We start from the raw sequence: 26,403 nt of genomic DNA on the forward strand, positions 1-26,403 counted from the left end.
AGGCCCTCACACTGTGGACGCTGCAGGTGAGGAATTCTGCTGGACCAAATGTGAATGTTGGTGTTCCAGCAACGGATCCACCTCCTTTTTGTTTTGGCTCCTGTTGGATGACTCAGGTTTTCCTCTGGAATGCATCATGTCCAGCATCACATTCTGTTCATCACTCAAAATACACAGCAGAAGCTCTCTTCAAACCAAGGGCTCCTCAAGGAGACAGCACCTTTTCCAGCCCAGCTCAGCCTCTTCTCACTATTAATCACACCCCACCTGCTGCACATCCCTGTGGGCTGGCTTTCTGCAATCATCCTTCACCATCTCACTCCTCCTGGGGGAGCATGAACTGGTCCATTAGGAGGCTCTCTCCCTTCCTTAAACCTTTTGGGTCCTTTGATCACATCAAGTTTGTCTGCACCTCAGGGCGTCTGCTCTAGCTGTTTTCTCTCCCGGAAAGCTTCTTCCGAAGGTCTTTGCAATATCAACACTTGTCACTTCTCAGGGACAGCTTTCCTGACCCACCCAGGCATTCTCTATCCACTAGTTTTATCTTCTTCATCATTTTTGTGGTTTTGTTTTGTTAATCCTTACCCGAGGATATTTTTCCATTGATTTTTAGAGAGAGAGTGGAAGAGAGGGGGAGAGACAGAGAGAAACATCAATATGAGAGAGACATATCAACTGGTTGCCTCCCTCACATGCCCCAACCAGGGCCGGGGATCAAACCTGCAACTGAGGTACATGCCCTTGACTGGGAATCAAACCCGGGACCTTCAGTCCCCAGGCCGATGATCTAATTATCCACTGAACCAAACTGGCTAGGGCTAGTTTATCTTCTTTATTGCACCTTTCACGTCCTGCGATTTTCCTGCTTACGTGTTTTCTTGCTTGCTGTCATTCCAACCACCCTCCCACAACTAGAATTAAGCTCCATAGGGTCAGGGATGCTGTCTTGATCACTAAGGTATCGCCAGAACCCAAAACCATACATACAGAGACCCTTTCCAAGTCTCATTCTCCATTTCAAAAATGAGGAGGTTGGACCAAGTGATCTAGAAGTTTCCTCTCAGGAATAGAGGCAAGAGCCTGGCAGTGTGATAAGGACACAGGATGTGGAAGCAGAGCCCCAGCTCTGTGGTTTGCTGATTGTGACCTGGGGTGGTCCCAGCTCCCCCAGGTCTGCATGTCCACCCTTGTTGGGTGGCCAATGAGGGTTCAGTGAGATGAAGTATGCGACGCATCCAGTCCAGTGTCCAGGACATGGTAGGTGCCCAGAAATACCAGCCCCTGCTACTAAGAGGAAAGGTCCATGACATGAGCATGGGTTCTTAAACCTGGCATCCTGCTCAACTACCTGCCCGACATGCCCTGCAGACCCCAAGATGGTGCTGGAGCCCAGGCTGAGAGGGGTCAGCAGTTCTCCAGGGTGTGGACAGCCTGTCTGTACTTCCTTAACAATTTCCAATTATTGCACATTTAGGCAAAAGCATCCTTGTATCTAAATTTCCTAAACACATACTGGTAATTTTTCCCCCAGAATTCCTAAAGGTATAATTGCTGAGGCAAAACATAAACACTACTGACATATAAATATATAAATAGGGCTAAGTTATTCTCCTCAAATATGAAAAGTTAAAATTCCACCATGTTGCCCTGACCAGTTTGGTTCAGTGGAGAGAGCGTCGGCCTGTGGACTCAAGGGTCCCAGGTTCGATTCCAGTCAAGGGCATGTACCTTGGTTGTGGGCACATCCCCAGTAGGGAGTGTGCAGGAGGCAGCTGATCGATGTTTCTCTCTCATCGATGTTTCTAACTCTCTATCCCTCTCCCTTCCTCTCTGTAAAAAAAACATATTTAAAAAATAAAATAAAATTCCACCGTGTATGAAAGCATCCATTTCCCTGTATCTTTGACAACAGATATGTTCATTTTAAAAGTCATTATCCGTTGGTTAGGTTAAGACATAAGTCTATCTCCTTTCAATTTTAACTTGCATTTCTCTGATTAACAATTAGAGCAAGTTCCTTTCAAATATTGATAGGCAATTTTTAGTTATTAGGTGCATTTCCTTTTAATACCATATTGCTGTGTGGTAGTCACATCTTTAATGTTTTGTTTTAATGCATCCTTGTTATTTTTCCATCTTTTACTATTTGGCTATATTTTTCTTTGATGTTTAAATGCAATATGGGTTGGTTTCTGGTTAATTTAGCTATTGGCTACTTTAAAAGTATTAAAATGATTTGAATGCGTATTTCTTCAATTAATTGCTTTAGGTATAAAACCAATGAGGTCCCTTTTATGTTTCTCCTCCTGGATTTTGCTCCTGTGAGCTTTTCCTGATGCACACAGAGGCATCTGAGGGCTGCTGTCTTTGAGTCCTGTTTGTTCAACCTAATGATTACTTTCAGATGACGTCTCCAGATCTCTTTCCTATCCAGAACATGCCACTGGGACATCGTTCCAAGGTTTCTGTGACCCTCTGGAAGTCAGGAGTCCAGACCTGAGTGTGGTCTCACCAGGAGATAAATGAGTGCCATTTTTAAACTTTCTTGATATAGTTTACTGGGGTTATTTTTTTGTGAGGATACTGGGGCGATCAAGATCATGTTATTTATTCAATTTGACCTTGGGGCCCGCACAAGTTTCTATAGATCCTTTTACATGTGTACTTATAAACCTGTATCTTTTCTATCTCAAAAACTGTTCTTCATTCCAGGGACAAGGGCAGAAGGAGAGTGGAAAATACTGGAAATATGACTGTTTACCTCATTTCTGTGGGCAGAGTCCTTGGAATGGGACACAGGTGTAGCTAAACCCTGAAAGATGACCTCATTCTCACTGTCTTTGCAAGCACCAAGATGAAGTTTTTGCTACCACCTTGTATCTCAAGCTATTCATCACTTCCCAGGTGAAGCCAGTATCAATCTCCCTTGGGCAAAACAATGACAACAGGAAGAAACAGTTGCTGGGATAGAAAGTAATAGTCACTCTTAAAGCAGGCCTCCAATTACTCAGGGCAGAAGAACTTCCATTGTAAAGCCGACACTGAAAGCTGATTAATTACTCATTACCTGAGGTCAAGTGTATGAGATGCTAAAAGCTCTGAGAAAATAATTTTATATATAGGCTTTCCCAATTACTGACAGGTTGTGCTCCAGCATATTTTTGAAAGGCAGTTGTTGGAACTTGGACATAGTTTCCCACAGAAACTATGTTATAAATAGTGGTTAGGTTCCCAGGCTAGCCCACACAGGCTCGCTAACCCCACAGTGTGACTAAGCCTTATGGGTCTGTCATTCCAACAGAACCTAGGGGAGTCTTGCTTTCGGAGGAGGGGCCCTCAAGGACTGAAGGGAAGGACAGATCTCCAACTGGCAGAGTTTCTCCCTCGAATTCCTTCTAAGATGTTGGAGTCACAGAATCTCATTTGGAAGGTACACTTGTGGATATTTAGTCTACTGGTTCCTATACTTCGATTTGTACCTCACTTGGGAGCCTGACAAAATTGCAGATGCCAGGGCTCTGCATTTTATTCAGTATTTCTGTGAGCTAACTTAGGCATCTATATTTTAAAAATCTTTCAAGATTTCAATTATACACAAATCAGTTACCACTGATTAAGTCTCTCCCATAAATTGATTATTGGATCTTTTCAATAGCAACTTCCAGCTGTTTGCTGAGCTCCTTCTGAGACTCCTCCCGTGTGGGAAGCTCACTCCCTCTCCGGCAGAGCCTCCACTGAGGGAATGCCTTATGTCTACGGAACCATACTTCCAGATGCAGAGTTTTCATCTTTCTCCCTGTAACTTACATTCAGCATGCTATATCCTCCTGTGAAGCCGCAGTAAATGCCTGCGCCCTCTTACAGTGCCCCAAAGAGCTGAAGACAGTGACATGCTTACCCCATCCCCACTGGGCTCTTCTCCTCCTTTTAAGTGAAATAGTCCCAGTTCAGACTTCTACCCTAGGATGAAATAGCTCATGCAGACCAAAGCTCTTAGGAAGAAAGTTCAGAAAAGCAGAATGAAATATAAAAAGAGATCTTCAAAGGCACCAGAAAGCAACCAGGACATCCAGGACTTGAGGAGCCAAGATTCAGGAGAGAGGAGAAATGCACTGAGAAGAGTCCAGCATTCTTTGCTGTTTTCCCTTGAAGCATTGGATGATTTGTAAGGCTAGATGCAGACACAGAATGCATTGGGTCAGAGTTTTCAGCAGTTCCTTAGGGGAGGGAAAACAAAAGAAACCCTGTGGTTTAGGGATATCAGAGCAGCTGCCTTGTAGTGCCAAGGCCTTGGAGAAAAAGGAAACACAAAAAAGTGAGCCCGGTATTCAGATGGGCATTTGCACTTGAATTATTTGGCCATAGGCTGAGAAGCCAAGCAAAAAGTGGTGCTTAGGAGCTAAGCAAATAAGCAGAAGTGTTTGGAGTCTCATAGTATCAGGAAGGCAAAAGTTGGAATCCAGGGCCAGTAAACACCCAGGATTTCATGTGAAAAACCTGAAATACAAATACCAGAAATAAGAGTAAACCAAAATAGAGCAAGCCTTACAAAAATGAAATTCAATCTCAATTCCTGATTGGATTAAAGTGATTTGCCCCTATCCTAGCAGCCTGCTTTAAGAGAAAGAAGTCTTCTCTGGAGAAAGATAACACCATCTGTAGCCTCTACAGATTTTCATATCCAGGTCAATTAATTAATCAAACTTACCATGTATACTAGGAGATAAGACCCATAATAAAAAAAGAAGAAATTTGGGAAAGAAGAAAAGTAGGATATAGAAATAGACCCACAGGTGATCCAAATCTTAACATTATTAGCCATGGACTTTAAAGTAGCAAGATTTATATGTTCAAAAAATAGATTAAGAGATACAGAATATCACCAGAAAGCTGGGAGCTATGAAAGAAAAAGAAAGTAAAGTGGAAATTCTAAAAATAAATCTATAATAATAAAAGCACAATATGCTAATTAGGATGGATGTCCTTCCTGACAACCTACCAGATGAAGCCAGGGCTGCAAGGGAAGCCTGGGTCCTGGGGCCAGAGGGAAGCCCAGGTCCTGGGTGCCAGAGGGAAGCCGGTGCCAGCAGCCCAGGGAAGGAAGGCCTACTCTTGCACAAATTTCATGCACTGGGCCACTCATATATAATTGAAATTAAGAACTCAATAAATGGATGAAGCAGCATATTAGACACAGCAGAAAATCAGTTAGTAAATATTCAGATGGAAGCCCCCAAAATAAGAAATGAACATAAGCGATGTATGAAGTATGCACAATTGGTGTCCTGGCATGTGAGGAAAGACAGAATAGGCAGGAGCAATATTTAAAGGGACATTATCCTTTAATTTCCCCCAATACACATCAACCCACAGATTCATGAAGTTCTATAAATCTCTATGAATTCCAATCAAGATAAACACACAAACAAAAACCCTCACTTCAACAAAATGTTGTAAAGTTGCTGAAGACCAAAGCAAGAACAAAAATCTTAAAAGTAGCCAGAAAAGGAAGCAACAATAACTGACTTAATAGAAACAATGGAAACCAGAAGACAATGAACTAACATCCTAAAGTGCGAAAAGAATAGATCATCTAGAATTCTACACCTAGTTAATGTATCTCTCAAAATTAAAGATCAGAGAAAGAACATTTCAGACAACCAGAAACTGAGTTTGTCATCAGCAATTCATAGTAAAAAAGACCAAGCAGAGTTCTTTACTCAGAAAGAAATTTATCATAAACAGGAGAACAGAAATGCAGGAAGGAATGAAAAGTAATGAAAAATGGTGAGTAGATCTCAGTGAAAAATTACATCAGGGACAAGAACATCTAAGAAAATATTAAAGAATAACAACAAAGATGATGGACTTACACTGCTAGGTATCAGGTCTTATAAAGCTTTGATTATCAAGACAGTGTGGTACTGGTTAAAGGGCAGGCAAATAGGCCAGTGGAAGAGAACAGAAAGTCCAGGGACAGATCATACTATATATAATCATTCCCTTTATGACAAGTTGATGCTGTAGCATAGGAGGTGGGGTGGATAAGTGGTCCCAAACCAATTGGTTATCCATATTGAAAAAATTAATCTTACCTCAGAACATACATAAAATTAATCCATGTGAATTCTATATCTAAATTTGAAAGGTAAAGCTTTCACAACTTCTAAAAGACAAGATAGGAAGATATTTCCATGAGCTTGGGTTGGCAAAGACACCTAAATAGGACACAAACATACTAATCGTAAAGAAGACTAATAAACTGGATGACATTAAGATTAAGAATTTGTGTTCATCAAAATATATCATTAAGAGAGTGAAAAGATAAAATACAGAATGGGAGAAGATATAAGTAATATATATAACCATACAAGAATTCATATCCAGAATATAAAAATAACTTTTACAAATAGATAATAGGCAGAGACTCCAAGTGGAAAAATGGGCAAAAGACTTGAATAGGCAGTTTATAAAAGAGGATATCAAAATGACCAATAAAAATATAAAAACATGTCCAACTTCTTTGGTCATCAGGGAAATGTAAATTAAAACTAAAATGAGATACCAATATTCACCCACTAGATTGGCTAAAATTAAAAAGCTGATAATACCAAATGTTGGTGAGCATGTGAACCAACTGGAACTCTCAATCACTGCTGGTGGGTATGTAAATTGGCTCAACCACTTAAGAAATCTGTTTGGCAATGCCTACTAAAGCTGACATAAGCAGAGCTTATGACTCAGAAATTTCACCCCTAAGTATGTACTTGATAGTAATTTGAACATATATTCACCAAAATACATCAACTACCTAGAAATAAATCAAACAGAATATGTGCAAGAATTCTACAAAGAAAATTATAAAACATTTTTGAGAGAAATTAAAGAAGATCTAAGCAAATGCAGGGATGTACAAAATTCGTGGATTGGAAGACCCTATAATATTAAGATGTCAGTTTTCCTTAAACTGATCTATAGATTCAATAAAATTCCAATTAAAAAAACCAGAGCAGGTTTGTGTGTATGTGTGTGAAAACTGATAACCTGATTCAGAACTGTATACAAAAATTCAAAGGGATGAAAATAGCTAAGAACAGCTATGAAAGAAGAGAGAGGCCTTATTAAGTTATCAAGACTTATTATAAAGCTATAGTAATTGAGGCAAAGGTGTTTTGGTGAAAAAAATACACAAACAAATGGAAGAGTAAAGAAAGTTTTGAAACAGAAACAGATATATGCAGTCATTTGACTTATTATGAAGGTAATATTGCAGCACAATGTGGGAAAAGATGGACTTTTCAATAACTGATAATGAGTCAATTAGCTATCCGTATGAAAAATAAAGGAAGAAAAGGAATATTGATCCTTACCTCACACCATACACAAAATCAACTCCAGATTGGCTATAGATCTAAGTGTGAAAGGTAATAACACTTCTAAAAGACAAGAGAGGGAAATGTCTTCATAACCTTGGGGCAGGCTTAGTTACAATAAAGAATATCTGTTCATTAAAAAATACCATTTAGAGGACTTCTAGGGAGTTGAAGACAATGCAAGCTGTGTATTAATTTAGCCACTCCCAAACAAAACAAAATGGCTTTATAGCAGCAAAAATTCTATACAAGATCACACCCTCACCAAAATTGGAGATGGGAAATACCCAAACTGCAAAATCACTGTGAGTGAAGAGAAAAATTTAACAAATTCCAGCACTGCATTCACTTAGGCTTTTGCTCCACTCATGTCCTGGTGCAAAGCTTGTGGCAAATAAAAGTAGATTGAAAAAATGTGGGAAAAACAGAAGATGGGAGCCATTTAAGAGTGAGGTAGAATAAGTACCAGCAAGAGGAATCTACCCTAAATATGAAGACTAAAAACGTAACTGGACATATCAGAACACTTATTATAAAAAAGGGATTTCGAAGTATTCATCAAGAGATGTATAATAATATTTAAAGCAACACTATTCCTAATAGCCAAAAACTAAACACCCAAATGTCATCTTAAATTGTGTATAGTCAAATAGTGGAATGCTACATAGCAGTGAAAATTAAAAAAATGTCTACATGGGACAACATAAATTAACCTCACCAACATAATGTCATGTGAAAGAGGCAAGGTCCCAAAGCGTATATACTGTATAATTTCATTTATTTAATATTCAAAAACAGGCATCTGTAGAGTGATAGAAATCACAAGAATGGTTACTTTAGGCCAGTGATGGCGAACCTTTTGAGCTCGGCATGTCAGCATTTTGAAAAACCCTAACTTAACTCTGGTGCCATGTCACATATAGAAATTTTTTGGTATTTGCAACCATAGTAAACAAAGATTTATATTTTTGATATTTATTGTATATATTTAAATGCCATTTAACAAAGAAAAATCAACCAAAAAAATGAGTTCATGTGTCACCTCTGACACGCGTGTCATAGGTTCGCCATCACTGCTTTAGGCTGTAGACATTGAATGGGACAGGGCATGAGGATGGCTTTTGGATTGCTAATAATTTTCCTTTTTTTTTTTTTTTTACCTGGGTGGTGGGTATATGGGTGTTATAGTTAAGTAAAAATAATTATTTTTAAAAATCAAAAGTAATCCCAATTCCTTCAGCTGTTCCTCACCTCACATAACTGAGTTATGGCCACATCATCCATCTCACTGCTCCTTTTTCTTACCCCTGAGGCTTCTGTGCTGAAGAAGGAAAAGAACTTCAATTTGTTGAGCACCTATTTTGTGTCTGGCACTTTGCAAGGTACTTTCTTATGTATTATCTCATCCATAGAAACTTCATGTTCTTTGTCACGGAGCTCCCATGGCAATGACAATGAGATGGGTGCAGCATTTCCTGGGTCATTGGCTCTATGTTGAGAACTAACTAGATTTGTGTTTCTTCCAGTTCTGTTGATTAAGCAATTGTGGATGGTTGTAGAAGTTCTTGCCAGAAAACATTACAAAACTCTTCCAGATGAGCCTGTGCCTTTGATAGAGTGTTAGGGCCGCTTCTGAGGTCCCCACTGAGTCTGAGGTTCTGTGAACATCTTCATCCGGTGCCTGGCCCAGCTCTGTGTCTCAGTAGGGGAACTGTAATGGGAAGATGGCTTATCGGCGTGGCTGAACCATCACCAGAGAAACCTGGCCAGAATCGCAAATGCTAAGCATGGAAACAAACCTAATAGGACTTTGAAAAGTGAAAGCTGACACTGGAAATTACCAGTGTCCACAGAGTCACTTTGAGAGAGTAGAGTGGTGATGGGGAACCTCAACAAGGAGAAAAAGCCAAACCAAGTGCCCAGAAGCTGTCATTGTGAGGCTCAGAAGACTGAGCTCTGAATGTGCTCAGGGAAGCCAGGACTGTACTTGCTCCATCAATGGAAATTCCAATAGGAAGGGACTGATGAATGTGCTGTGGAGGGAGACCATGACCTTATTATTCCTCCTTCCAGAAATCTCCTGGGTGCCAATGAGAGAGCTGGGGACAGCTTGATGCTGGAGACAGGCGTACGGAAGAGGGAACCTCAGAGAATGCATTCCAAGAGGGAAAACTGTTCCACTTGATTCTGTGACTTTCTCTCTAAGGAGTCACCTTTATCCTGGGGATTCCAGAGTTTAGTATTATTATAATCGTGTCATACATCTTGCTGTATGTAATTACCCAATACTACATTTACATAGTCAGAGGACTCATCTTGGAAAGGACACCAGGAGTTTTGTGGTCCAAATCTCTCATCTTCAGTTGAAAATACTGAGACACAGGGAGAGAGAGAGAGAGAGTGACTAGCTGAGGCGGTGGATTAATTGGTGGGAATGCCAGGATTGTGCCAGGTCTCCTGATGACCAGACCCGTATGCTCCTACTGTGCCATTTACTAACAGAGGCCTGCTGAGATGTCATGGAAAAGGCTGATTTAGGTGCATTCTGCTCCTATGTGTGTCACAAGTCTAGAGAGAGACTGCATGGTAGGCAGGAAGGTGCACAGTGTGGGGAAACTGGCAGTCCTGGCTGAAAGTCCTGGATCTCTCCCTAACCTCCTGGAAGACTGTATCCATTTCCTGGGGCTGCCATAACAAATTTTTACAAACCGGATGGCTTACAACAACAGAAATTTATTCTCTCACATTTCTGGAAACCAGAAGTCTGAAACTAAGGTGTTGGCAGGATTGGTTCCCTCCGGAAGCTCTGAGGGGGAATCCGTTCTGGCCCTCTCCTCGCTCCGCTCCGCTGCCTGCCAGCAATCCTTGCCGCTCTTTGTCTTGCAGATGCAGCACCTCAGTCTCTGTCTGTCTTCACGTGGCCTTCTCCGTGCCACAAATCTCCTCTGCCTTCCTTGTATGAGGACGCTTGTGATGGGATTTAGGGCCTACCCAGGTAATCATGGATAATCTTATCTCAAGATTGGTAAATTAATTAAGTCTTCAAAGGCCTTTTTTTAGAAATAAGGTCATGTTCATAGGTTCCAAGGGTTAGGCCCTGGATGTACCTTTTTAGGGGTCGCTACTCAACCTACTACAGAGACCTTGGGGGTGTCCCTTCTGTGCCTTAGCGTCCCTATATGTAAATAGTGAGAATGGCAAGAGCCCATTGACTTGGAATGGTTGGTTCTACATGAGCTTGTTTTAGGGACACTGACGGACCCCAAAATACAGGCATCAACCCAACAGCCTGTGCCTTGATGATCACCATCCCCAGCAGTCATGTAAGACGCAAATTCAAATTCAAGAAACATTTCTCAACTCTCTAGAACTTCTTTTGACCATAGACTTCTGAAGGCTGGTTGGGGAAGCTGACTTGTGGTCAGACCACAAATAGGAATGCTTTATGAACTCCAGGCCCTACACCTGGGGAAAGAGCATTCAACAAGAGCAAGTATGAAGGATGGCTGAGCTCAGGAAGGGACTTAGGGCCAGGATGAGGGTTGACGATAGAGGTGCTCCCTTCCAGTGCAGAATTTAAGAGGGAGCCAAAACCCTCAGTCGTCAAGATAAGTAATATTTTAATAAATAAAAACAAATGCAAAAAAGTCTATAATGACAATATCAACATTTTAAATAAAGAAAAGATTCAATCCTATAATCATGTGACAAATCACGTAGCTCACCCTACTCTGGGTCCTGAGAATCTGTTTTTTGATTAAAATTGTGATATTTTGTTCATCACAGAATTTTGAATTTTAAAAAATATTTCATTAAATATTTTTTTATCTTGATTATTGAGGTTTTTGCCACTCCCTTAGATTTTGCCCTTAGTCCCAGGCATGGAACCTGAGAGTTACAACTGGAGGGGCAGGCTGTTTAGTTTGTACTAGGGATGCTTCCAGGGATGTGGTCACTGACAGAAGGACCTGTGTGGGCCCAGAGGGACCGGTAGGGGACATTAAGGGAGAAATAGTGAGTCCTTTGGTACTGGAAGGATTTCAAAATCTGATGGGAGGCTGGTCTACATGATCTCTAGGAGATCCCTAAGGCCTCTGATTCTAAGAGGCAAAAAGGCTACAGATGTCCCTGTGTAAACTTTAATCATCTTGTAACCTCTGGATAATGTACCAAATGCTACCTCTTGCCTCAAAGACTTTGCCTCCTGGAATTTTGGAAGCAGCCTCAAGCTGGGAGCCGGCCTCTGATCCCATGGCACTGTTCCATCCTGGGAGGCCCAGGAGTGGGTTGCCCTCACTGTGGGATGAAATGAACAGCCCAGGAATAGCCCCAAGGTGGCCCATTCACGGGCATAGCAATAGAGGGGTAAGGTCAGCCTCCTCACCAGCCTTCCCTCTTCCTAAATTAGAAATAAAAAAGGGAGGTCATTGACCTGGGAAATGATTTGATATAAAGTCAAAATATTTGCTCTGAGGAACACTGCAAAACATTACCTTCTCAAAATGCATTCCTGTGCACAGCTCACATCCGGGCTCGCCTGCCTGGGGTCACATCTGTGCTCCTGAGGATGACAGCTGAGGCCCTTCCCCCGGCATCCATGGCCTTCGCCTCCCACTCAGCTTCACCATCTCGTGTGTAATCATTTGGTCTTCCTCAAGTTTCTCAGTTTAATTATCATACTGTCTGCCTGCATAGCATTTTTTCCCTTAGTTTTTGTATTTTCCTCAAATTTTATGCCATTTTTCGATTAAAGTATAGGGTATCCTTGCACCAATTATCTTCTAATAAAGTACAAACTTTGACACTTTTAATAATAACACTTGCTGAAATATAGTGAGTTGTTTCTACTCATTACTCAGCATCTCAAATCCTTTTTATATACTCATTGATTTTGGTATAAAAATATTTCTTTCAACCTTTCCTAACCAGAGTATTTTTCTAGGGTCTCTCAGGTGCCAGCATGTTCTAAAGAGTTGTTTACAAAATGTGTCCTAATAATTTGGCATTTTCTTGACAAATCAATAAACCATTCTTATAGAAATGGCTCCAATTGAGATTAAATAATGGATAAAAATAAAACATATATATTTTACTTTACATGAAGTTTATTTTTTAAATGAAACGGGGTCTGTAAGAATTCTGGAGTTGAGTATAGAATTTAACGATCCGAGCTCTGAGAAGACAGAAAAGAATTATGTGCACTGTATCGAATTTTGGCTGGTAGTTAAAATTGAGAGATGAGTGTTACCATCTTCACCAGGGCTGTCATCACCAGATTCATGATAATGCCTGAGTCCCTCATAGCCCTACTGGACAAGCAAGGCAGGGGTTCAGAACACCTAGTGAGAATATATGGAGGCCCCCAGGACTTAAGCACCCTGCCTAGGTCCTCCTCCCAGTGATGACAGTACTGAAGTATCAGACACCATGTTAGCCATCTTGCACAATCTGCTATCAATCCTCCTTTTAACCCCAGAGGTGGGTATTTTTACTACTATTATACAAAAGATGAAACAGTGGCTCGGAGAACTCAAGTTCAAGATCATAGCTGGTAAGTGGGCAAAATTGGGGTTCAAACCAGCCTGGTTGATCTGCAGCACATGTTTCCCCAAGTCTACTTGAGAGTCTTTCTTCTCTGGGTTGACAGGAGCATCAGTGTGACTGAGAAACGATATTCCCGGTCTGACAGGCACAGGATAAAGCCATAGCAGAGTCTCAGGGGCAACACTTGTAGTTGGTACTGTAAAAGTCACAACTCTACCTCTTGCATGTACACTGTGTTATGAGCTTACAAAACACCCTTACCCTATTTGATGCCCCCAGTTTCCTAGCGGGGCATGCAGTGGATGGATGGCTATTCCCATTTAATAGATGTGAAGCTCAGAGAGGTCAAGTGACACACAGTAAAGGGCACGTTTTGCCAACATGATCAGATAAAATGATCAAAGGAGATTTGGGGGCTGAGATGGACAGACAAAGGCACTGACCTTTCCTGAGATGGTCTTGATCTGCTTGGAGCTCAGGGGTTCAAAGTCCACACCCATGTAGCCCTCCATGGCAGCAAGTAGATTCTTCCGGAGACAACGGGATGAGTTGGCCTCTGTATGCACCTGCTCCCACCAGAAAGGCTCATACCAGCCTGGGATGATCCACTGGTATTTGCTGCCATACATGTTCTCCTCATATGCCTGCAACAGATGGGTTGACCATGAAGGCACCACGAATTAAACATTTGTTCAAGGCTTTGTACTCTGTGAGAGAGGTGTGTATGTTGTGTTTGTTGGGTGAGGGGGAGGTGGCAGGGGCTCAGGCCTTCTCTTATCAGAGGATTTGTTAATTTTTCTATAACATGCTATTTCTCAAAGGATCCAAGATAGTTTATGGATAACATGTATAACAGTATAATTAACACTGAATAAAAATTAAAACATAAGGACCTGAAAAAATATAAATGTTTACAGGAGGTAGAGAACAGAACATAGACAAGTTGACCAAATTTCCAATACTACGCATAATAAGTTGTATATTTCACCAGGAACTTCCTGGCAGTCAAAGAAAAAATGGCAATAAGATTATCTGCATAGCTCTCCTTATCATCAAGGAGAAAAAAGACCAGTTTTTCAGGGAAACAAAATGTTTTCTAGACATTAACCCTAAAAAAATGCCTCATATTAGCTAGCATGGTATCAACAGCATCCCTTCAACAGATTTCATAAGGCTATTTTTGTATAGCTCTTTACTAAAAGCCAAGATCAAAATCTTAAAACACAACCCAGAGGGAGCAATTTTGCAAGGGGCCAGGAAAATTTAGTCTAAGTGTGCAATTTATATAAGATGCCTCTTGGCAAACTGAGCAGTCTCTCTGAATCTTTACTCAAAGTTTGGTGTGCATAAATCCAATCCTAAAATAAGTCCCTTATATTTGTATGCTTTACATACATCTTATTTGTCATTCATGTTCATCCTTTGAGGTGGTCAGAGCAGAATTTATTATCCTCATTTTTGAAATGAGGAAACTAAAAATCAGAGACAGAAAGTCACTTTCTCAAGGTCACACAGCCAGGGAGAAAAGTCAGCCCAGAACCTAGGTCTGCTGACTATTATGCTGCAAAACCACACTGCCTTCCTACCATTAAAAAAAAAAAAAAAATCAACAGACTGTTCTACTGGATCTCTATTTGGCTTTGGTGTTTGTTTGTTGTTGGTTTTTTGTTGTTGTTATTGTTACTTTTTAATCCTACCCGAGAATATTTTTCCATTGATTATACAAAGAATGAGAGAGAGAGGGAGAGACAGAGAGAAATATCAACGGGAGAGAAACACATTGATTGGTTGCCTCCTGCACACACCCTGACCAGAGCCCAGGCTGGAGAGGAGACTGCAACCAAGGTACATACCCTTGACCGGAATCGAACCCAGGATCCGCTGGTCTACAGGCAAATGCTCTATTCACTGAGCCAAACCAGTTAGGGAAGCTTTGGTTCTCATTGTGATAATTTTAGATTAGGAAAAGCATACTTTTTGATAGGTTAGATCAGCGGTTCTCAACCTGTGGGTTGCGACCCCTTTGGCAGTCGAACGACCCTTCACAGGGGTCGCCTAAGACCATCCTGCATATCAGATATTTACATTACGATTCATAACAGTAGAAACATTACAGTTATGAAGTAGCAACGAAAATAATTTTATGGTTGGGTCACATGAGGAACTGTATTTAAAGGGCCAGAAGGTTGAGAACCACTGGGTTAGATGCACCCAGAAAATGCTACTATGTGGGAATGTCATGTGCCATCAAAATTGGGTCCAGAATGAAGTTTCTAAGTAGATTCAAAGTCCATTTTTTTAAAATTCCCCTTCATTTTTAGCAAAATAAAACAAAACAAAACTTTTGGGAAGCCTTCTCAATCTTAACAGGTTGAGGCAAGAAGACAGCCCCACTTACTAGGAATGTACATTAAATAAGAGCCCATCAATACAGAGCAAGGACAGGAGGAGGGCTTCTAGTCAGATATTCATTACTCTCCGAGGACAGAGCCCATGTGGTAACTGAGAGGCAGCACTGAGCATGAAGCCAGGAGCCTCGCAGTGAAAGCTCTTTGACCTGCTACCGTCCATTAGGAGTTGCTCCCTGTGAGTGAATTTTCCAGAAAACAGAAGTTTAGTCCATTTGAGTGACACCACACTTCGTTTAGAACATTAGTCAATTTTATGAAGATAAAAAATTGTCTACCTGACTTTCTGGGGGAAAAAAAAAGATTATAGTCAAGCAGCTCAAGATTCTTTGCCCTACACCAGCTCTTAACTAGCACACAACACCTTGGGCCTCGCATTTCTCATCTACAGGCTGTGGAAAGCACAGCCCATGTCACTGGGTTGGTGTAAGCATTAAATGAGATAGTATGTGTACCAGGCCTGTCCAACACTGCACTCAGGAACATTGAACTGCTCCTTCTCGTTCCCTTGTCCTCTGGGTAACTCATAGTTTCACTGTGAACATTAGTCATTATTATGGGCCATGGACGGTGATGCTCACGGGAATAAAGAAAACCGGTCCAAATACCAAATGGCCCTGGGCTGTTTAACTTGGAGTTTAGGATCCACTTTTTATGGCTTTCTCTTCTTTCTAGCTGTCAGATCTAGATAGTCACTTTTCACTGTCATCAAGTCCCTCTTGCTGATGCTTTTAGACTGGTACGGGCTTGGAATGCAGGGACTATTAAACATATGTATAGAGCAAAAGTAAATAGGTTTGGTGAGGGTCTAAAAGGGAGGTAGACTGGACTTAAATATATCACCCACTGTCAAAAGCAGCTTTGGAGAAGCTGCTGGGACTCCCAAGTTCAAAAGAGCTGAGGTTGTTGGATATGTGAGCTCTAAGTAGCTACTGGTATGCTTTGCTGTCTCCGTTGCCAGATGGGGAGTTCTTGGAGGGTGGTGTCTGCTCCTCCCAGGGTCCTCAGTACTTAGCATGGTGCCTTGTGTACAGAGGTTACCCAACAAATGTGGAGTGACTGAATGAACACATTTCCTGTTTACTTGGTCACCTGGGTTTTCATTTTCTCTGCCTCTGGTAAGAATGTGGTCTCAAGACCTCGAGCCACCAAATGGGCCCTGCCATATGGCAACGGGCGGTCCTAAGCTCACCTTGTTTAGTCCCATGAACTGCTTTGGTTCCTATTAACTATAGACAGGGAACCATGATGAGAAATTTTTTAAAAATCCCATTTCTTATTTTATTAATCTTCCTTTTGCCTCCTCTCCTCCCCATACACAAAGAACATCCTATATAATAAAAGGCTAGTATGCAAATAGACCAAACGGCAGAACAACCAAACAACTGATTGCTATGATGTGCGCTGACCACCAGGGGGCGTGTGCAGAACATGGAAGGCATTGGCTGTGACAGGATGGTGGAGCAGGTGAGCGGGCACACCAGACCAAGGCAGGGCACCAGTCACTATCATCAGGGCGAGCCTCTGGTGGTTACTGGAAATTCTTTGCTCCCGCATGCTGCAGTCCTGCCTGGCGCTTGCACTTATTGCCAGCACGGGCTCTGCTCGCACCCACAGCCAGCCCCGGAGCTGCTACTTGCACCTGCTGCCGGTGCCCGGTGCTGGTCCAGATCATTCGGCGCTATCAGCGGGTGGAGCTGTGGGGGTATGATGGGGCTGCCTGCAGACAGGGGACCGGGGGCTGCAGCAGGAGGGGTTAGGGGAGGGGGGCGTGGAAGATGGGCCGAGACCTGCCCCTGTGCCTACCGCAGCCTCATGGCCCACAGTTCCTTTCAAGGTGCATGAATTCATGCACTGGCCCCTAGTTTCCCTATAATATCTAGTTTACTAAAATACTGTTAGAAATCCTCACATCAGTAAAGCAGTTAATAGCTGGAACGATGGTCTCCCTTCGGTGGCCTTATTTAAGCCTCTTGAGAACTCCATGAGGTTGACGGGTCAGAGATCATTGCTTCTATTTTAGAGGTGAGGCAGCCAGGGATTAAAGATACAAATTGACCTGCCCGAGGTCACACAGCTGGCAGAGCTAAAACCAGAACCCAGGTCAGAGTGCTGGAGAATTGACACCAGACCATCAAGGAGGGAGAAGACAAAAGCACCATGCTATGCTTGGACTGTGCTGGAGCCAAAATGAACATTTTGCCACAGGGCTATAAATAGGCCTTACATTTGCTGGAGCCTGCTCGCCCACTGGGTGGCAGTTCCAATCTCAAGAACACAGCAACATGCTGCAAAGTTTGCACTGCGGCATTTGGATGGCAGGGACACAGTGTTTCCATGCAGCATGTGCTTTGTCCCCGACATGGGCAGGAAGGCTCTCTCTGTGGGTCTCTGCTCTGAGCAGCAAACCCCACCCCTCCATCACACACCCCAGTCTTGATCCATTGTGAAGACACCGAGTACACTCCCCTCAGGACCTTCCAGACCTGCCAGAAAACTCCCTCCTAACCAGATAAGACTGAACAGCTGGAGGGCAGATCCATCTGAGAGTCTGACACATGGAATAAACATCCACCCTAGACCTCTGAGAAACTCCTGCATGAACAAAGCAGCCAGCAAAGACTCTAAGGGAAGGCCCATCTGAAAGTATCAAAATCCAATAAAAGGAAAGAGAAGAGTGGGGTGAGAAAGTAGGGTGGTGTCCCATGCCATGTGGAAGGCAGGCAGCCTGGGGCTCTGGGTCAAGAGAGAGACAGCCACGCCATCTGTTCTGAAGCGAAGCCACGGCTGGAAATGCTACTCAGAAAACAATCCCAGTGCATGGCACACAGTGGAATCACAGTCATGCCTGAGCTCCAGTTTGGCTCAAATCAGAACATGAGGTTTACAGTATCTGCATTTCTTGCAAATATGAGGTGGCCAGTGCTCAGTGCGGTGCCTATACTGACCATTTTTATTACAATTTATATTTCTTGGAGTTATTACCCACCATGTGCCAGCTGCTTTCAAGACCTGGGGATATTGGAGGGGGCAGGGAAAGCAGCCTATTCCCTAAAAGAAATCACACCTCCAATTATTTTCCTTCCCAAAATGGGTCATTTCTGGACCCTACGTGGTAAATGTATAAGGTTTTATGATTTTTGAAGTAAAATGTATTAAATCAATTTGCTGTCTTTAAAATTTTTCTCATGTTCCTCCTTAGGTTTTCATATGAAATGACCACTCGTTATCCCTAACAGATACATAAGATGCTTAATACAACCTTGTAAAGTCCATCAGTTAGTAAACTCTCCAGCATACTGGCAGTCCTTTAGACACCTGAGACCTTCCATGACAAACTGAAAAAGATCCCTGACATTTACTGGGCTCCCTTTATGCATCAGGTGCTGTGCAGTGTTTTTGCTCATTTAATCTTCACAACAATGTTATGAGACAGCTGTTATTATTATCTCCACTTTACAGGCGAGAAAACAGGCTCAGAAAGTGACAACAAGACCAAATTCAGTAACCAAGCAGTAGAGCAAGGGTTCAAGTCCAAGCAGACAGACTCCAGAGCTCTCAGCTCCACCCAGGATCTCCTGAAATGTCAGCCTCGTAGCTTCTCCTTCCTCCCTGGGATTTCGGGAGATGATCAGGCAGTTCTCACTTTGCCCCTGGACCCTCAGGATGAAATATCGCTGTGCAACTGTGGCTTCCAGTCACTGCTCTCTCCTTGCTTCCAGCCTCTTCAGTTCCTGCATCTGTTCTGAAACAGGCACCAGGAGCTGAGCTGGACATCCTAGGCAGAGTCTGTCCCGCACAGAGCAGAGGGACCACCCATCCTGAGTGTGGACATGCAGTCTGGTCACCTTGCCTCCTTTGGCAGCTGTGCATACACTGGTGACTCATAGTAACCTTGAAGTCAACAAGGACCCCAATGTTTCTTTTGCTCTCAACACACAGTACTCCTCAGTTATGCCTCTACCACCCTGGACTTAGGTGGCTTGATTTGTTCTACTATAACCTAGTGTTAGGACAATTAAATTTAATTTTCTTGGATTTAATCAAATGTTCCAGACTGTTAAGGTTCTTTGCACCCCAACTCTGTCATCCCACATATATCACAACTTCTAAAATTCCTACATGCCTGCTTTTTATAATTTGTCCAAGTTACTGACAAAAGTTCAAGGAAATAGAGGCCTGTGGCCCAACACTAGAGACTACACCCAAAATAAGCTCAGTCTAAGAGGAAGTGCTTATTGGGCCGATGACATTCTGCTGACCTTTCTCCTGACTCAGGGCAGACCCGGGGGAGCCAGGGCATCAAGATGGAAAGACTGAGTTCCTGTGTTAGAACTCCTATAGATACTGAGATTAGAACCTCATATGGAAAAGAGGATTCAATGGGCAACAGGTGAATAGGCATGAACCTCAGCTCTGCCATGAACGGGCAAAGGGCTTTTGAAAAGCCCCTGTTGCTCTCTGGGCCTCTATTTCCTCATCTGTAAAATGAGCTAATGGTAGTTGCTTCATGTGGTTATTGGAAAGATTCAATGAGATAAGGTATAAAAAAGTACTTTGTCACCTGTCACACACCAGACAATTGTAAAGGATTCAGGGGTTGATAATGCATAGTTGACAGTTAACTCTAAAGCTAAGACTCTGAGCCCTGCTTACAGGGCAGGGCGGGGTCCGAGGCAGCTTCGCCTTGTCCCGTATGTGGTATCTCCCTCTGCACAGTGCACACTACAGGCCTCTGCTGAGCATGGCTGCGTCGAGGGGACTTAGGATCAGCAGACAGGGCTTACACACCAGGTTAGGCCGTGGATTTGGTAAACGACGGCCACTGGTTCCTTCTGTGATGGCATTGTTCTGAGCCCTGGGGTTTTAGCTCCATGAAAAGAAGAAAGAACAGTGAGAGTAACACTTTTGCTTCCAGACTCCAATCCTAGGACCTCACTCACCGATCAGGCAGTGAGAATGAGTCGGAGAAAAAACATTGTGAAATTTCCCAAAGACACAAAGACGTGATCAAAGTTTTACTTACACAACAGAACACTTTTGCTGCCATATGCTGGTCAAACTGGCCCAGGATGATCCTCACGTCATTGCCCTGTGGACAGAAGGACAGGTATGTAAAGGTGAGTGGATGATGGCACACCCTAGAGCAGTGATGGCGAACCTTTTGAGCTCGGCGTGTCAGCATTTTGAAAAACCCTAACTTAACTCTGGTGCCGTGTCACATATAGAAATTTTTTGATATTTGCAACCATAGTAAAACAAAGACTTATATTTTCGATATTTATTTTATATATTTAAATGCCATTTAACAAAGAAAAATCAACCAAAAAAATGAGTTCGCGTGTCAGAGGTGACATAGGTTTGCCATCACTGCCCTAGAGTGCTTGAGGCTATGGGCAGAGAATGTTTGTGCACCCCAGGCTCCAAGCCAAGAGCTCTGCCTGAGCAGGGCAGGCAGGGAAACCTCAGATTCTCTGGCCCTCTTTGGGGCCAATTTTCCCTTGGTTCCTGCTGTCAGCCCTCCCTGGTCTCTGGGCAAGCAGTAGGATCAGTCTGCACAGGCTGGAGGCTAAAGCTGACAGCTCTAAGGGGCCTTGGCCTCTTCCCTGCTCTTCTCCAAACTCTGCAGGGTGCAGAGACGGTGTCTAATCTTCTGCACTGTACATGCAGGGAAACTGAGGCCAGAGGAGGGAAGGGAGCTTCCTAGGTCCCCAGGATGGTGTCTGCACAAATGAGATATGAGACCCAGCTGAGCTGTCCCTGCCACTTATTCTAGACTTTTCTACCTTCCTGGAATCCACAAAGCTTCCCAATCAAGTTTCAGAGTCTGAGTTCTGAGCTTTGTTCAAATATCAGCTCTACCAACAGGCTTTAAGGGTGGCCTCAGGTGGCACCTTTTTTCCATTGTAGCCTCAATTTCCTGATCTGCAAATTGTGGATAATGGTGATACCTGCTTTACAGGGCTGCTGGGGGCACTAAATGAGATAATCCTTATGAAGTGCTTAACTCGGCTCCTGTCCAATAAATACTAGCTAGTATTATAACCTTCCCCTGGCCCATCTTCATTTCAAAGGAAAATCTATGTTCGAATGCTCTATAAGTGGTTATTTATTTTCTCATTATTTCAATATGGTTAATAGGTATAAGTTGTACAACAGCTTCTGTGACTCATTTATTAATTCAACAAACATTTACTCTCTGATGATCCCTCTCAGGTCAGGGTAAGGGGCTCTTGGTTGCTTTCCAGGGGGTGAGGACCCAGGCTGGGCCCTATCCCATGGAGAACAGGCTGAGGGAGGCCGTGCTGTGCAGCCACCAGACCAGCTGGGTCCTGGCCTGCATGCCCGCCCCTCCCCCGTCACTTCCTGCCTTCTGCAGTGAGGCACAGCCTTGCAGGTGGTGCTACCTTCCCGCTGTTCATCCTGTACTCTCCAACAGGCCTCAAGACCCTTTGAAGCATAAAGAAGAGAAGCATGCTTTTAAATATCAGTTTTTAGCATCTTTCAAAATTGGAAAGTGCTGACTGGGAGGCCATTTTACTCATCATGTACTTTAGCAAAATAAAAAAGGCTTGGATTCTAAAATCATCCTTCGTTTGCAAGCAAGAATGGAAAGAAGAAAAAAAAAACCCACTTGCTCTGAAAGGACTTTAAAAGATCATTAACAGAGCAGTTGAAGGAAGGCCAGCCTTTGTCATCACCATGTCTGCGATGCTATAAAAAGTTCTAAGCTGCTTCCGTTCTGTGGACATGCTCCCAGGCACACTCGAGGGTCTTTATGCTTGTTGTGGAAATCTTTTAGCATTTCTTGTTGCTAACAGTATCTGTCCAGCAAACATTTATGTAACATCTACTTGTGCCAAACCCTGTGTTGCTAAACATGATATAGTAGAAACAGCTTATTGGATTTTGCAATGAGAGACCATGGTTCAGATCCCAGCTCCACCACTGACCAGCTGCAAGATCCTTAGTCGTACTCTCCTGAAGCCTCAATTTCCCCATCTCTGAAGAAGAGATACTGCAGGTGGCTGTAGGGTTCATGATATGAAGCCCACCACTGGCTTCCATGAGGTTCTCTCCTGGTTCCCTCCTACCCCCTGGTCACTCCCACTCAGAATCAGTTCCTCATCTTTCTGTCCATCCCTAAATGCTGGTGCTCCCCTCAGTTCTGCCCTCATCACTTTCCCTGGGCAACCTCATTCATGACCCCAGCCACCAAGCCCCCCAACACTGTGTGCTGTGAATTCCAAAATCTCTCAGTCCAACCCAGATACTTTTTTCCAGCTGCCTCGGGTTCTCCCAGGCACCTCAAGCTCACTATGTCCCCGAATGGACTCATCATCTTTCCCAACAAGCCCCTTCCTCCTCCTGTGCTGTCCAGCTCTGAGACTGGTGTCACCATCCACCCCCTCCCGCCAACCCCAGCTGGGAAACTTGGCAGTCATCTTAGATTCACTCCTCTTTCTTCATCCAAGCCATAACCAGGGCCTGTTGGTTCTGTCTGCTCATAGCTCCCAATTATCCCTGTCCTCCAGCCCCACAGCCCTGGGTTTAGCCACCATCATTCCCTACTCGGTGAACCACAGCAGCCTCCCCGCCGGATCCCTCCCTTTAGTCCTGTCCCACCCTCCGTAGTCTCCACAGAATCAATGAAGGGATCATTCCAAGATTCAAAAGTGATCATGTAAAATCTTTTCACGGCTCCCTGAGCTTTATAGGGCAATCTCTGAGCTCTTCAGTAGAGCACTCAAGATTCTTTACCAACTAACTCCTGTGTACTTCTCAATCACATTTCTCACTAGTCCTCACTTTTCACTACTCCTCCATAGCAGCGAGAATGAACTACCTGCAGGTCTGCTATTAGTTCGTTTGTTCATTCATTCATTTTCCCACTCTATCCCCCTTTCTTTCTGTAAGCTCATCCCTCTAGAAAGTCTTTCCCTTCAACCTCACTCATTCGGCCTAGATAGTGGCTACTCACCCTTCATGTCTTAGCTCAGGCAGCCCTACTTGGAGAGGCCATCTCTGTCCCATCAGTCTTGGTGGCCATTTATTCCTCCGTGGGCCCAGAGCACTCTATCATGGCACAAGACCACTTACTTGTCCATCTTTCTCACTGGACTGAGGGTAACTTATTCATCTCTGGGTTCCTAACTCTAAGCACAGGTCATAGCATATATATCAAAACATAGATATTGGATGCATGATGAAGTGAATAAATGCTGTACGAAGCATCAAGCACAAAGCCTGGCCCATACTAGTTATTCAGCAGCTGGTATCACCATTGCACTTCTATCCTGTTAGCCTAGGGCCTGATTGGGTTCACCATGTCCATTTCTTGAATGGACCAAGGGACCCACATCTTCATAGCTGACCACCTGCTGTCAGATAAATAACCAGCTCTGCCATTTGTGGACCATTTAGTGTCTCTGTTGCCTTGACAACCAAGTTGGATGGATTGCTTGGTCTGTGCTCCTAGACTCTTAGGACTAGATGGGACCCAAGGGATCAGTGACCTGGTTAACCTCTTCCCAGAGAGGCAAAAGACTTCCACCAAGACTGCACAGCACCCCGAAACCGATGGTCTTACGTTGGTGCTCCCTGACCATCAGAGTACCTTGAGAAAAGATCCTATCCAGAGTCGGTCTATGCTTGATACAGGGAGATATTCACACTCATTCTGACTCTAGACCAGGGGTGGGCAAACTTTTTGACTCGAGGGTCACAATGGGTTCTTAAACTGGACCAGAGGGCTGGAACAAAAGCATGGATGGAGTGTTTGTGTGAACTAATATAAATTCAAAGTAAACATCATTACATAAAAGGGTACGGTCTTTTTTTTTTTTTAGTTTTACTCATTTCAAAGGGGCCAGATCCGGCCTGCGGGCCGTAGTTTGCCCACGGCTGCTCTAGACAGTGAGTAAGAGAGGGTAAGATGCTCTGAAGTCTGGGAGGAAAGCGAACAAGCCAGCACCCAGTGCAGCTGGAACCTGGGATCCCAGCGTCGAGGAGAGGACAAAAGGAGATGCGACTGGGCTGGGATCCTTACTGGGGGCCTGGAGAGCAGTATGAAGAGTATGAGGTATTTCTCAAAGTAGGGTAGGTGCATGAGGAGTGGTCCTATGAGTATGAAAGGCATGATATACCTGGTTCATCTTTCTGGTGCAGCAATTTTTTGGAAGACTCAGGATTCGGGGAAAGGTTTTGGATTTGGGGGATTTTATAGGGTTTTAACACTCATAGTATGCTCTCACAAAAGTTCCAGAATCATGCTTTTAAATGTTGCATAACTAGCTTCTTTTCCTGAAAGTCCAGAGAGTGGAAAGAGGTAGGAGCACGCTCTCCTGGGTATGAGCATACTCTCCTCAGTAGTGGAAAGAGCTTGGGGACAGTTTAAGGAGTTTGGGGGAGAAGGACATAGGGGAGGAGAGTCAAAGGTCCCTGCGGATGAGAGTGACAGAGACGAGCTGTAATGTTACAGAGAACCCAGAACATGGCAGAGGTCCCGCCCTTGCATGGACCCTTGGCTCTGCAAGGGGCCGCCTGAGTATAAGTAGATGACCTGAGATTGGACAAATGACAACTTCTTCTCAGATGGCTAGATCTAAGGTTGCAGACCATGAAGGAGACATATGTTCAAGCCCTCAAGAAGCCATGCCCATAGGGAAGGGGCAAAAATGGAAGGAAATGGCTATGGCTTGGAGGGGTGGGGGAGGCGTGGGAGGCCAAAACTCTGGGTGGATTTCCTTTTTTCCCCCCTTGGCTAGTCTCATCTATTTTCTAGAACCCCTGTGTCTCTGAGACCCTTAAAGGGAGCTAAAAATCACACATATACACACAAAAGTGACACTTAAGAAGGATGACCCAATTCAAAAACACCCGTTTGCAGGGGTCTAGCAAAGTCAAAATAAATGACAATTCCTGAGCTCCTTCTAGCACTTGTGCTAAGCAGTACATCAGTCTCAGTCTAGGAGGCAGGTGCTATTATTATGCCCACTCTGGAAAGTTTCACCAGCAAACTGAGGCTCCCCCAATTGAGATTTCCCCAGGTGTGGCCGATGCCATTGGTCCTGCTGAATTCCCTCCTCAGGACTGGCATACCCCTCCCAGCTCTGCAGTGAGGGTGGGCTGCTAAGAGCTCACTCCCTTCTCAGCTAAGGGGAGGAGCTTCCTGGCTCCAGAAGGCTACGCTGGGCCTCACACTCCACAGCAGCCAGTGACTGACACACATACACCGTATAAAACTCCAGCCCCTGTGCTGAAAGGTGGGCCCAGCTCTGTAGTGCAGGCTATGCTCCAGAGACCCAGTGGGGGCAGGCTAACCGGGTCTCCACCAAGCCAGTATTCTGGCTAGCTCCCTTCTAGCCTCATCCTAAGGAAGACATCACAATAGCTGCTGTGCATTTAAAGAGCAGAAAAGTAGACGCCACCCTGCTCTGTCTTTCCTGTGGCAGGAGTGTGGGTCCTGCTAGAAGGTCAGGATTGACCTGACATTGACTTCTGGGTTATCTGGCATCTCCTGCCACCTGTGCTTCTGTCTCCACCCACGTTCAATAGCTTCCTGGTTCTCAAGGGCCCAGCACAGACCCACTCTAACTATCCCAATGGGCTGTTGAAAAATCCAGTCAAACCGTGTTGGATGTTGTAGAAAGGGCCGAGGTGCTATGAGCCCCAGGGCAGCTGAGCTATTATAGGCTGGTCATGATGTAGGCAGAGGGAGAGGCCTGACTAGGGGCCGTGGACACTGAGAAAGGGGTCTGTCTAGCTATGACGTGGGGGAAGCCCGAGAGAGTCAGCCTAGATGTCTTCCAAAGTCGAGCCTGGCTCTGACAGACTGATTCCACATCAGAATGAGCGCTCTCTTTTATTTAGCTAAAATTAGTCTTTCTTAGACCTTTTTTTTCCTCACCATAAATGTCCCTAAAGACAGAGAAGCAGGGGACATATATACTTAAGGGAGTGAAGAGGGAAAAGCCCAGGACAGCCCGCTGGCAAAGCATGAATTTCTTTAAAGTGTATTACTTTAAAAATTCATGTATACTTAGCATTCTAATAACGTATCTATGTTTATCTTAAGA

At 43.8% G+C, this 26,403-nt stretch overlaps 1 protein-coding gene across 1 annotated transcript in view; it reads right to left on the minus strand.

Moving 5' to 3' along the window:
* The window catches only part of GABBR2 (gamma-aminobutyric acid type B receptor subunit 2), a 320,004-nt gene that overhangs the window by 126,911 nt on the left and 166,690 nt on the right, over positions 1-26,403 (minus strand). Inside the window, exons 5-6 of the mRNA XM_059657467.1 lie at positions 20,352-20,417; positions 13,361-13,561 (exon numbers count right to left, since the gene is read on the minus strand). Of these exons, the coding sequence (XP_059513450.1) occupies positions 13,361-13,561; positions 20,352-20,417 (267 nt within the window). The remainder of the gene's footprint in view (positions 1-13,360; positions 13,562-20,351; positions 20,418-26,403) is intronic.

The sequence above is a fragment of the Myotis daubentonii genome, chromosome 11 (genome assembly GCF_963259705.1).
Source record: "Myotis daubentonii chromosome 11, mMyoDau2.1, whole genome shotgun sequence".
Lineage (NCBI taxonomy): Eukaryota > Metazoa > Chordata > Mammalia > Chiroptera > Vespertilionidae > Myotis > Myotis daubentonii.